Here is a 13,791-nt window from a genome sequence, read left to right as displayed (position 1 = left end):
CTTGGATTTTAGTGGGGGTTTCTTTTTGGATTAGGTTGGTGATCTTATTTCTTTGGAATCCATTGGATGTGAGTACGTTAGTGAGGGTGTGTAGTTCGGTTTTTAGGTGTTGTTCGTCAGCTAAGCGTTTTGTTCTGGAAATGAGTGTCTTGGCTACAGAGTTGATCTGGGCAGGGTGGTGGTGTGAGAGTGCGTGCAGATAGCGGTTTGTGTGTGTTTTCTTCTGGTATATAGTGTGTCCTAGGGAGCCATTGGATTTTCTGTAGACTAAGACATCCAGGAAGGGAAGTTGGTTGTTCACTTCTGTTTCCATGGTGAACTGTATTTTGGGGTGTAGGCTGTTGAGGTGTGTGAGGAAGTTGTCCAGTTTTTCTTTCCCATGTGGCCAGATTATGAAGGTGTCGTCCACATATCTGAGCCAGAGTTTGGGTTTGTGATCGGATTTTTCTAGAGCTTGGGTTTCAAAGTATTCCATATAGAGGTTGGCAATGACAGGTGAGAGGGGTGATCCCATGGGTGCTCCTTCTGTTTGTTTGTATTTCTGTCCATTATAGATGAAGTATGTGTTGGATAGGCAGTGGTTGGTCAGATCTAAGATGTGCTTGGGGGGGTTATATTTGTTTTGGATAACTGTCAAGGCTTCTTTGAGTTAGAAAATCAAGGAGTATATGAAATCCCATGCACCGCCTGCCCCACCACATACATCGGACAAACCAACAGACGAATAAGTGCACGCATAGAAGAACACAAGAACTCAGTCAGAAAAGAGGAACCAACTTCTTCCCTGGTCCAACACCTTAAAGCCACAGGACATGATATTGACTTTAAAAAGACCAGAACTATCGCCAAAACTGAACACTTTAACAACAGAATAATCAGAGAAGCCATTGAGATAGAAAAACGCCCACACAGCATGAACAAACGAGACGATACCTCCCGCCTACCAGCCATTTGGAAACCCGCCCTTATTGACAAACGAGTCCCTAACACGACGAATGACACCAGACCCACACTCACGAGTGCCACACCTGATGTCACCACCACACATCCACGCAGAAAGCAGACTCAAACCCACACTGATAATGAGCCACGACCAAGGACCAGAAGCCAGACCGCAGCTGCATCATTAGCCACTTTAAACCCCTCCAATCCATACATGAAGCAGACTGACACCCACCATGAAGAGCTCGCACGGCCACAAACACGAAGCCAAACAACAACAACGCAGCTCACCAGCTCAAATCCCCCTGCTACTCAGACTAAGCTGAGCACAACCAAGCCCCCACCCAAACAGAACACAACCCCAGCCAATCAGAGCACAGCCAAGCCCCTAACCAATCAGAACACACCTCCACCCAATCAGAACACAGCCAAGTTCCCACCCAATCAGCTCACACCTCCACTAGCAGTTAAAAGGAAGAGACAGCTGCGATCTCACATTGCTCCTGGAAGCACGAAGCCGAGAACACCAGCCTGAAGATGACGAATGAGACTTCGTCGAAACGTCGCCAAGACACTTCCAATTTTACGTGGGAGAAGACCCGAATAACCAAAGACCTACATACAAACACCCGCGAAAACCTGAGAAAACATATATATATATATATATATATATATATATATATATATATATATATATATATATATATACACACATATATTAATTTGATTTATATGCCGCCCTTCTCCGGAGACTCAGGGCGGCTTACAATGTGCTCAGCAATAGCCTTCATCCTTTTGTATATTTATACAAAGTCAACTTATTGCCCCCACAACTGGGTCCTCAATTTACCTACCTTAGAAAGGATGGAAGGCTGAGTCAACCTTGAGCCTTGGCGAGATTCGAACCTGCAGTAATTGCAGGCAGCTGGTCTTAGTAACCAGCTTAATAACAGGGTGCCTTAGACCACTGTACTACTATTTATTTAATTTACATGCTGCCCATCTCATTAATTGGGTGAGTCTGAAATTTTGGTTGAAGAAATTCATTTCTATAAGTTGTTTAACTCTCCGAAACATACATTAGTTTACTGCATGAAAAGTGCTGAAGTCTGAAACCAAACTTTTAGCCAAGGACTTCTGATTTAACAAAATGTAAATGTATTCCTAACTATAGATACATAAATTCAGTTCAACAAAATATATATACTGAATGGAAATGACCTTCTGTATGTTTAGTGATAGGCAGTAAAGGTCTTTTGACTGTATCTGTTCTAACTGTGGTTCGGTGTGTGTGTGTGTCCCCTGCCCCCTTTTTCCACAGAGAGCAGACCAACACAGTGTGTGCTGTTTCTCAGAGGATACGTTCCCTGCTGTGGAGTTACATTGCTGCCCACTGGCAGTTGCCTGGCCTGAAATTTGCTGACCTGATCACTCCTACCATGACTGCTCTTGTACCATGTTTTTGTCAATCACCAGTTTTTCCTCCTCCAAGCTAATGGGTGGCAAAGCTTAACAGATATGAGTTTTTTGAGCCTTCCCCTGTGGATAGCTACTAGTTGACCTGCTTTAGGACATTTCCCCATCATCTGAAATATATACCTTTAGATATAAGTAGAGATCGGGAAGGGTTCTATTCAGAAATTTGTTTTGGAGTGGGATAGCACAGCAAAAATGGTCAATAACACTGTATTATAACACTGTATTGAAATCATCAATAACACTGCATTTTCATACACTATGATTATAAAGAGCCATGGTGTTGCAGTGGTTAGAGTGCAGTACTGCAGGCTAACACATTGCTCAAGGTTGACTTAGCCTTCCATCCTTCCAGGTCAGTAAAATGAGGACCAAGATTGTTGGGGGGAATATGCTGACTGAAAAGTCTTCTGTAAAACTTTGGAAGCTATCAAAGTTTCTGTCATGTTTCAATCTATCTCATGTTAATACTTTTGAAAGACCACTCAGTTTGGAGCACTTTTAAACCTCCATCTTTTCCATTCCTCAATCCATCCAAAAGTGTTTGCCTTTCCAGCTTCTGATTTAAGACATAGTGATTATATACTACAAGCAGGAGAATGGAGAGCTCCTGTCATTGGGGGATGAAAAACATCGATTTTCTGTCTGAAGCTTTCTCTGGGCAGTGTGGAGTAAGAAAAAGGAAAACTAAATCTAACTCCAGTACAACTTCAGTCAGTCCCAGTTGAAGGTTTAAGGTTGAGATTAAATACCTCATAGATACTGGAAAAATGTTTTTGGGACCGGTTTGTGGCATAGATACAAATGGGAATATAGCCAAAGAAAATTACTCTGAATTTATGATAGAATTTGAGAAATCTGGGAAATAAATTGATATTCCCAAGAGTCTGAAGTCTTTTATTACATTTCCAGTAAGTTTTGAACAAACAAGATTAGTTTTTGTTTATATCCCTTGGGTTCACATTTCAGTACTCTGAATCATTGAATTGGAATCATTGACCAAAACAGAGGATGAGGGCTCTTTAAATGACCCTTTCTCAAAGCTAAGTGCACCAAAAGACACAGTCAGACAGCCATATAAAGTACCTTCTTCCAATCCAAAAGCAGAAAGAAAAAAACATGCCACATATTTCAAGAGGACAGTGAGTGCAGCTGTCCTAATCATTTAATGAGAAAAGGGATTGGTGGGTTCCCCTAGATTTCCCTTTCTTTCCCACTGAATGCTACCTGAGAAGAAGTGGTGGGACAGAGATGGTATGTGTAGGAGAGGACTTAGAACAGGTAATCCAGCCATTATGAAGGCATGAAGGTACTCTGTATCCAGTGGTGCAATTCAGCCAGTTTGCACCATTTCGGGAGAACTGGTTGTTAACTGTCTGAGCAGTTTGGCAAACTGGTTGTTGGAAGAAACCAATTGTTAAATTACTTGAATCTCACCACTGTCTGTATCTGTGACCTGTCATTTGCGTGATTTCTGGATAAGAGTTTAGCACAGTCATGAAAGAATATTAGATCCTTCTCAAAAATGAACTTGTCAGTTAACAGATGAAGAGAGAAAGGTCAGAAGTAGGTGGCATAGTCAAAAACAAGAGAGCTTCACCCTCAATTAGCACTGCAAGGGTATGTTGGCAAATGGATGTGGAATAGGCAAAGTGGCACAAGGACTTCCCACGAAAGTAATAAAAGCTTCTCTGTCCTTTATTGGCAGAAGCAGTTGAAAACCTATGTTTGTGATGAAAGCAGAAATACACAGCTGGAAGAATGTAGCTCTCTTTCACAGTTTAAATCAAGCTTCTGGGTAAGTTCTTTATTAGTTCTAAAGAATGCTAGTCCTATTTTTAAAAAATGTGTGTCTAACAGTGTTTCAGGAGAGCATTGCATAAGTCCCTTTTCCAGGATCTCCTGCAGCCCAGATCAAAATGGCCACAGAGGTCAATAACCTAAAATAACAGAAGTGGGATAGATCTCAATCCCTGATCTCATCAGCAAGTACATGAAGCAAGCTAGATCTTATCTATGCAAAGGTTCTCTCAGCAGAAAACATTACTTTAAAACTTTAAAACCTGAAAACGACTTGGCTGCCCTTGCTCAGAGCCGGGAATAAGATAAAGGCAATACCTTGAGGACATGGCATGACTCCTTTCCTCCCACCCTATCCATTACTGCCAAAAGATTATGATACTGCAAGATTTCAGGACAGACCCTAAATAATGGCTATTGTTGGAATCACAGGTGAATTTAAAAAGTCATGTTACCTGTATGTCACCTACGGCAACATTTCTTTTAACATCATAACGTATGAGGAAATCTCCGTCTAGAACAGTCTGTTCAGACTCAGGGTTTTTCCTTTGCTGACTTAAGGTTGGTTTAAATGAAATATGAGCCTGAATATTAAAGAAAAATAAAATCATCAATCAGGCAAACTAACAATACAACAGTGATTTCTTATTAAGAATTTTCTAAGGAGCTTTAAGAATTTTGGGTCAAATCCAACCACATACCTTGGTCTCCTCCTGTGTCTTTACGAGAGCATCCTTTATTTCATTGTTCAAGAAACTGCTTTCTGTTTCTAAGAAGGATATGCCTTGTGGCTCAAAGATGTGGGTATCAATCTAAGCATAAGCATAAGCAAAAGCAAAAGATGTGATTGGGTCCTACCTTCTAAAGATGACAGATGGATAAAATTGTTGATGGAGATTTTACCTGAAAGTCTTTCACCAGTTGTTTGGGCTTGACTTTGATGATCAATTCATATTTCCCTAACTTTCGATCAAGTAATTGCTCATAATTCAACTCAAAGTTAACTTTACCAGCGGCTGCAACATTAACTGAAACACTAAACTTTTCCAATTTTCTTCCAGCTGATCTATAAATGAAAAAAGTATAATTTAGGTATTTTGTTCCTTCTACCCTGTTTCCCTGAAAATAAGAAATCCCCTGATAATAAGCCCAATCGGGCTTTTGAGCACATGCACTAAAATAACCCTCCCCCCCAAAATAAGCCCTCCCTGAAAATATTTAAATGCAGAGCTGGAAATCAGATAAGATGGCAAGAGGAGCCCCATCTTGCTCCATGCACCCCAAGATAATAAGACCTCCCTGAAAATAAGGCCATGCGCTTATTTCAAAAAAAAAATATAAGACAGGGTCTTATTTTTGGGGAAACATGGTAAGTGCTTGCAAACCAGCTGCTCGATAATTTTTGCTACGATTTCTGCAGATGGTCTATAGTTTCTTAGATCTACTTTTTCCCACTCTTTAAAAGATCAAAACAACATTGTTTCTTCTTCAATCTTATGGTACTTTCCCTGTACTCCAGCAATTGTCAAAGATTACAGTCAGTAGTTCTGAGATCACATTTGCCAATTTCTTTAGCATCCAGAGACTAAATTCACTCACAGCAACTAAATGTTCTGTCACCAGTTCCTTACCTATTTTAATCACTATTTCTCTTCTCTTTCTCCCTGTATGGCTTGTGACAGAACCTTTTTTATTTTTTTATTGCTATTTTTGGCATTCATGATAAGCTTCAGATTATCCATAGGCTTCCTGAGACATCTTTAAAAATTCAAGATGGCTTGCATGATTTATTATTTTATTACATGGATTTTCTTATATAAGGCTTTAATGCTTAAACCCTCTGAGGAATCACAGTGGAATCTAATTATCTGCATGTGCCAAGAAACAGTGGATCGTATGAACTGAGTGGGTCTGGTTAAGAAAAGACATCCACTTAAAATCAAAACTTGGGAAAACTTCTTGTACTTACTTGACCAATCCAGCACTTTCACCTCGTGAAATGGCAGAATCATACTGAGCTTGAGCAGCCTTTTTCTCCTTGATTATTCCAGGGTATGTTTCTCCATCTATGATCCTTCAAAATAGATGTTTCAAAGAATTCATAAAGATCCACAAAAAGAAAATGAAAACACACCGATAGTAAGATATTTTATGAAGTGAAAGAAATACATGATTGGATTGAATATAATTTCAATTTCATTTTAATCATAATTTAGAAGTAGGACCACTTGAAGTGTTGATGGGAAATATTCATCTGGGGTGGGGGCTTGCATTGTCTTTCTTTATCAATGTAATTTCCCCCAATATGGTTTCTTATCCAATTCAATCAATTGTGGAAGTAGGATTGTACAGACAAACTCCAATGCTCAATAATTCTTGTGGTTACGTTTTAATCAATCAGTGTGATTTTGCTTTGAATGAAAAGTTTCTTCCAGGTGAGGTCTGTATTCAATGGTTTCAATTGTTCTGAAAATATTCCCCAGTTTTACATAGGTAAATGATACGTTTTTGCAATAATTTGATCTATATTTGTATTTTTAGTCCCAAATTACATATTTGGGGAGTTGCATGCTGCTCCAGATTTGGTAATGGGAGAGTGTTATCAACCTTGAAAAACAAGTAAATAAAATTCAGATCTGTCTTGTCATTTCAGATGTTGAGCCATACTTTGGTGGATTTCCCAACTAAATTGCTCCCATAGACCAATTTTGAAAAAAAGATTTGTTAAAAAGATTTATGGGTCTCAGGGTATCTACCATGAGATTTATTATGTAGTAGAATTTTGCCAGTCTTGACATGCTTACAAACGTTGTAAACAAGAAATAAGGATACATCCTGTGGACCATTGTTTTTCTTAACTTTGGAAACTTTAATATGTGTGGACTTCAACTCTCAGAATTCTCCAACCAGCAAGGTTGAATAAGATTGCTGTATATATTTACTCCTTTCTTTCTATAGTCGTCAGTGGGAGATTGACTGCCAACTCTTACTCAAATTCTGAAATTCTCCATCTTTTAAAATACCTAAATAGTGCTTACATGCTGAAGTTTGTGATGAAGGCTTTCTTGGGTAGCTCTACATCAAAAAGAGCCTCCTTGGATTCATTTGCCCTGTTGACAATTCTGCTGGTGATGACTGTGTGGGCATACCGTGACATAACTTTGCAGTCAATGTGCAGGCTGTAGATTTCAATGGCATTCTAGGGGAAGAAGAGAGAAAGCTTTTATCTTTGTTTCTTTGCTGGAAGTTGTTATTAACAATTGAACAAAGCCTAAAAATTTAGTAGCAAACACCACACAGAGTCACTTTTATAAGAAACAAAAATAAATCAATTTTTGATATGATAATTTGCTGTAATAAAAATGCAAGATCATTCTTTTAAATTATTAAATTATTTTTATGGTGTTTGAATATATTATATAAAACACCTATGGTATATGCTACTAAAACTCTTGTTATGACATTTGCCTGAGTGAAGGTGAATTATAAGGAAATCGTTTTTGAACCAAGCTTTCTTAAATCGGCTAACTGATAGAATGCATCTAATGGAATGAAATTTGAGGAAGTTATAGCTGTTTCATTGCTGCAGGCAAGCAGACAGATAATGACAAAAGGACAGGAAGGGAGGGAGAGAGTGAGGGAAGAGAGACAGTGAGGGAAGAAAGAAGGGAGGGAAGGAGGAAGGAAAGATATCTTAATCAGACATGGGTTGTCTAGTGTTATATAAAATATGACACTTTGCTGAAGTGACATTTTGTAAGACTTTGATTTGGTTTGCTGTGCGCAGCTTACCAACTTCCCAATTTTGACATGTTCAGAAGTACAGAATCTTTTTCTGGCACACATGGAAAAAAAGTTCATAAATATCTGCACCTAGCCTGGCTAGGTGGCTCAGTGGCTAAGACGCAGAGCTTATTGATCAGAAAGGTTGACAGTTTGGCAGTTCAAATCCTTAGTATAAGTCTTCTGCGTGAGCAGGGGGTTGGATTAGATGATCCCCAAGGCCCCTTCCAACTCTGTTACTGTTTTTTTTTTAAAAAAAACTGCATCTTCCTAAAAGAACACCTTCCCACCCACCCACCCTGCAAAATGGGTCGTTCTGTCATGATATCCTAAATCAGCCACAAGAGACATCTTTATCTTATTCTTCCTTAAGACATGGGCATCTCGGCATTTACATTTGTATTTTGTATTTGTCCTAAGCAATAAAGAATAAAGTAAGAAATTAAGATTGATGTTTGGCAAACTGTTAAAGCAAAAATGTGTTACAGGATACAAGGAGAAACGGACTTAGTTGTTTGCTCATCATAGCATTTATGTCTTCTATATGTTGCCAGCACATGGCTGACTGCCTTTGGCAGATGAACTGCCTGAAGTTCTCTCTGCTTAGTAACTTTTAAGTAAACCAAAGTCAGATATTTGCCATTCATGTTTATAGAATACATTGGAATAAGATTCTCAAAGAGTAGAATATTGTAATAGTATACAGGTAGCCCTCAATTTACAACCACAACTAGGATTGGAATTTCAGTTGCTAAGTGATGCAGTCCTTAAAGGAACCCATCACACAACCAGATACAATTTTACAACCATTTTTACCATAGTCATTAAGCAAATCTGGCTTTCCCTTTTGACTTTGGTTGTTGAAAAGTAGCTGGGAAAGTCACAAATTATAATCATGTGGCCATGGGATGGTGCAACAGTTATAATTTCAAAGACAGTTTATAAGTCACTTTATAAATTTATAGACCATAAATGAATAGTTGTAAGTCCTCTGTACAGAACTACCTGTACAAAGTCTGAACTGGGTCTCTTTTAGAAAGTTAAAAAAAAATTCATTGATGAATTCATTTCCCTTTTCCTTCCCATGTATTAACAACTTTTTTAAAAATAAAGAGTGATTTAACAATTGATATTTCTTTAAAAGTAGTAATTGGCTTAAAGACATGGTTTTGCTTATAGTCTCTCAGATCCTGTACATGCTGAATGGGTGTGAACTTCTGTGTAGGATCCTGGAATACTGATATCAGCAGGGATGTCCACAAAGAAAGGTCGTTAAAAAAAAAAAAGTTAAGGATGCAACTATGCTATTGAAGTTCTGATCTTTGAATATGCATCAATACCACAAGTGGGCTTTCAATCATGTTGAAATGTTCTGACTTTTTTTTGAGCCTTCCCCTGTGGATACTACTAGTTGACCTGCTTTAAGACATTTCTCCATAATCTGAAATATATACATAGAGTATACGTAGAGGTGGAGTAGGGTCCTATTCAAAAATTCATTTCAGGGTGGGATAGCAGAGCAAAAATGAAATTGTCAATAACACTGTCTTTTGAAATTGTCAATAACACTGTCTTTTCTAAGTATAACAAGTGATCGTACAGAGCCGTGGTGGTGCAGTGGTTAGAATAGAGTACTACAGCCTAACTCATTGCTCACTCCAGGAGTTTGATGCTGAACAGCTCAAAGCTGACTCAGCCTTTCGTCTTTCTGAGGTCGGTAAAATAAGGACCCAGATTGTTGGGAGCAGTATGCTGACTCTGTAAACAATTTAGAGTTGACTTTAAAGCACTATGAAGCAGTATATAAGTCTAAGTGCTTATAAAAAGTTTAAAATGCACAGAAAAAGTCTTCTGTAGAACTTTGGAAGCTATCAAAGTTTCTGTCATGTTTCAATCTATCTCATGTTAATACTTTTGAAAGACCACTCAGTTTGGAGCACTTTTAAACCTCCATCTTTTCCATTCCTCAATCTATCCAAAAGTGTTTGCCTTTCCAGCTTCTGATTTAAGACATAGTGATTATATACTACAAGCAAGAGAAAGGAGAGCTCCTGTCATTGGGAATGAAAAACACACTGAGGCAAAAATTTCCAGCAATGGAGCCTGGGCTGCTCTTAGGCTCTGAAGAGCTGCCACATGTCAAGAAAACAGATTTGCTTTGTTAAAGTCTTGCATTACTTTAGAGGAACTTGTAATAAATCAAGCTCTGAAGTCTGCCGGCTTGCGAGACTGGATCCAAACTAAGGGTGATCCCAAACTGCTAGGATCCCAGCAAAATACCCTTATCCATTTTGACAACAGATAAAGTTCAAACCCACAAAACTCTCATTCCACAAACCGAGGAGATGGAAGTTTAACTCCAGCTGTCTGATAAACTGAACTTAGAATCAAAGAGCTAGAACTATTTTGGTCCCTGAGTTCAATCCCCCGTTTGGTGGGGGAATCCAAATTCAAGTACCTCTTTTGAGCCCCTCAAATAAGGGGCTGCCACTTCTCTGACAGACAAATTCCCCTGTTAATCTGCTCTTATTAATCTTCCATTACATCTTTATACTAATACACATATCCAAATACAGTCACAGGTGCCATTTCTAAACAACATGTTCAGTTACAGTGCAACTTGTCTTCCCTTGGTCTAAGTCTAGTTCTTCTCGGTTAGTATTTGTTCTCCTTTTCAAGCTATAAAATTAATTGAATGATTAAAAATTCAGGCATGCATATTTTTTTCATATTTCAATGAACAATTAAGCATCAATGAAAGCAAGTACCTGATGGATAGCAGCATCTGTTAATAAAATTTGTGAAGACAAAGCCAGCCAGAGAGTCAGCAATTGTTTTCCCATTTTGGAAATGACAGTACCATAGAGGAGGATTCATTTATTGGACAGTTAAGTTAATGAACAACTACAATTTGGTAAAATTTGAGAAACCAGTAAGTCTAATATTTACACAGAGATGTAAGGTACAATTAACCACTTCCTACATAATACAACTTCTTCAAAGTCTTGCTAAATATTCAACTATTGCTGCCTGTTTTAACATTTATTGATTACCGGTAGTTCTTGTGTACATTATCTGAGATTAATGCTACCCTTCAATCAACTGGACATTGATCTTGTAACTCCAAAATTTAAAGTTGAAGGCAGGGGTGAACCTTTATTATCTTAAAATATGTTTTCTTAAATATTTCAGAAAGGTTTGAGAAAACCTTTGAGAAATATTGGGAACTGTAGCACTTTTCCATTCAAAATTTATCAAATTTGACTGATTTTTATTAGAAGTCAAGATATTTTGATTGTCAACTATTTGCATTGGGTAGATATAGATTACACTGGTGATGTTACTATTGTCTGGGTTAAATCTTAGGATAGGTGATGTCACTATAACTTACACATTGTCTGAGTTATTGGGTTAAATCCTAGGATTTTGAAGTAACTACTGCAAAATTCAGATCAATAACAATAAGCCCATATTTTCTATAAACTCTATCTTTGACTCTGATTCTTTTATCCTTGTTGCTGGATATCAGGAAATGTTTTCTCATTGGTAAAAACCAATCGATGATTCCAATGCTTAATTTTGCTATTATCTAACATTACTTCTTTTTTAAAAAAAATCATGACTGCAGTTAATTTGCTACCATGCTGGCAAGAAATGATCTGTACTCTGATAAATATCAGAATAATAGAGTTGGAAGGGACCTAGTCCAACCCCCTGCTCAACCAATGTTGACGAACCTTTTTGGCACAGAGTGCCGAAATGGGAGCATGCACGCATACGCATGCCGGAAACCAGAAGAGCAGCCTCCAGGTGCGCGTCTGGCAGCTGCTCTTTGGGTTTCCAGCACATGCATGCATGCCGGCCACCTGGTCTTCCAGTTTCTAGTGTGCATGCATGCACAAAGACCAGCTGGCTGGTGCACAGTGGGTACCGGAAACTGGAAGATCCAGTTGATCCAGAAACTGGAAGACCAGGTGGCCGGTGTACGTGCACGTGCCAGAAACCGGAAGAGCAGCCGACTGGCACATGTATGCACACCTGGCGGCTGCTCTTCCAGTTTCTGGTGTTCCCACACATGTGAAGACCGGCTGGCCGGCACGCTGGAACCCGGAAGAACAACAGGTGACGGCTCATGTGCCCAGAGAGATGGCTCTGCGTGCCACTTCCGGCACGCGTGCCATAGGTTCGCCATCATGGCCTTATACCATTTTAGACAAGTGGTTGTCTAATCTCTTCTTAAAAACCTCCAGTGATGGAGAATCCCACAACTTCTGAAGGCAAGCCGTTCTACTGCTTAATTGTTCTAACTGTCAGAAAAATCACTATTCTTTCTACATCCTGAAAAGGAATTAAGTTCTTCATCTGCAGCCAGATCTTCTAAGTGATTGAATAATCATGTCTTCTTTTCTCAGAACTGGGATTTCATCCAGTATGTAAATAAAAATTAATAAACATTACCATGTTGAGTCTAAAAAAGTATAAATGTTAGAGAATATATTCTCTCTCCCCACCCTCCTTCTCTCCCCCCACTCCCCACTGTCTCCATCCTTTTATATGCCCCATATATTCATTCCTAGCTGGGCAAACTAAGTCTACACTCTTCATCCAAAACAATTATATTACGATAATTTCATTCTTTTTAAATGAGACTTGCTACAGCTGCTGCTCTACTTAATTACTTGGTATTCTTTTAAAATACTGCCTATGCTCAGGAAGAATGAATCCTCTAACAAGGACTCTTAGTGAGTGGAATTCTCCAATATACATTAAAATATGGAATGAACAAATGAACAAACAGCAGGAGAGCCTTCCTCATTTTGGGGAAGTGGGTCAATCCAAGGCAATGATAGTGGGGGGAGGACGAATAAAATACCAGATAATCAGCAAATTCAGGTTGAGTTATCAGTGGCAAAAAAAGCCTTTCCATTCTGTAAATAACAGAGTTTCTGAAAATCATGTAAGGTCCCAAAATACACTTGAGTCACCAGAATGCCAAAGAGAGAGACTCAAGACGAGGCTTGCAAAAAAACAGATTTTATTTATGGCCAAAAACAAAATACTGGGTGGAACTATATCCAGAACATACAGATACAATGCATGCGAGGAAATAGCCACACCTTGGGGAAGGTATGGCGTCCTTTTATACCCTCAGAGACGTCAGCTTAGTACCCAATTCTGGCCTCCTAATTTAGGTTTGTGTATTCCTTGTTGCCCTGCAAGGGGGAATAGAAACTTCCCAATTAGTCATCTTGAGCATTTCTTTGTTTACTCAAGTGGCCACTTTGCCCCCTGGCTCTGGAAGACCCAGGAGTTTATCCAGATCAAACATAAATTAGGACTGAGGTGTAAATTATCCCTTTGTTGATGGGTAGTTTCAACTGAGATACATACCATGCTTTTAGATGGCACAGAAAGAGATTGATATGAGTTCAGGTCAAATGGCAGGGACATACGTTTGACAAATACCAGATACATTACAGAGGCCTAATAACAGAATATGTTTGTTACAGGAGATACAAATATAAAGGCATAATATATGTGATACAAATACAAAGGCATATATGTATTACAGGAACCTAATGGTTACAGAATCTAGTATACCAGTATATCATATTCTAGTATTATTTATTATATCCTTATTATTGTTTCCCTTCAGTCACTAATGTACAAGAGAGGCTGGATTAATAAATATCTAGACTATGGAGAAACGTTTTTGGAAATGAGCAGGATAAGGATATTGGCCTCTAGTTCTTTATCTGTGTTAAATCTGAGTCATTAGTAGTCATGAGT

General features: G+C 38.6%; 1 protein-coding gene across 3 annotated transcripts in view; it reads right to left on the bottom strand.

Moving 5' to 3' along the window:
* Window positions 1-10,844, bottom strand: part of LOC139312322 (inter-alpha-trypsin inhibitor heavy chain H4-like) — a 41,628-nt gene extending 30,784 nt beyond the window's left edge. For all 3 annotated transcript variants that reach the window (XM_070937026.1, XM_070937027.1, XM_070937028.1), the window contains exons 1-6: window positions 10,770-10,844; window positions 7,257-7,417; window positions 6,188-6,292; window positions 5,122-5,284; window positions 4,920-5,030; window positions 4,674-4,802 (exon numbers count right to left, since the gene is read on the bottom strand). In XM_070937026.1, coding sequence (XP_070793127.1) covers window positions 4,674-4,802; window positions 4,920-5,030; window positions 5,122-5,284; window positions 6,188-6,292; window positions 7,257-7,417; window positions 10,770-10,844 — 744 coding nt within the window. The remainder of the gene's footprint in view (window positions 1-4,673; window positions 4,803-4,919; window positions 5,031-5,121; window positions 5,285-6,187; window positions 6,293-7,256; window positions 7,418-10,769) is intronic.
* Window positions 10,845-13,791: the final 2,947 nt, after the last annotated feature.

This window comes from Pituophis catenifer, unplaced genomic scaffold (genome assembly GCF_029215685.1).
Source record: "Pituophis catenifer annectens isolate HBS135680 unplaced genomic scaffold, rPitCat1.0.hap2 SCAF_2, whole genome shotgun sequence".
Classification (NCBI taxonomy): domain Eukaryota; kingdom Metazoa; phylum Chordata; class Lepidosauria; order Squamata; family Colubridae; genus Pituophis; species Pituophis catenifer.
Note: the sequence above shows the minus strand (reverse complement) of the source record. Positions and strands in the feature narration are given on the sequence as shown.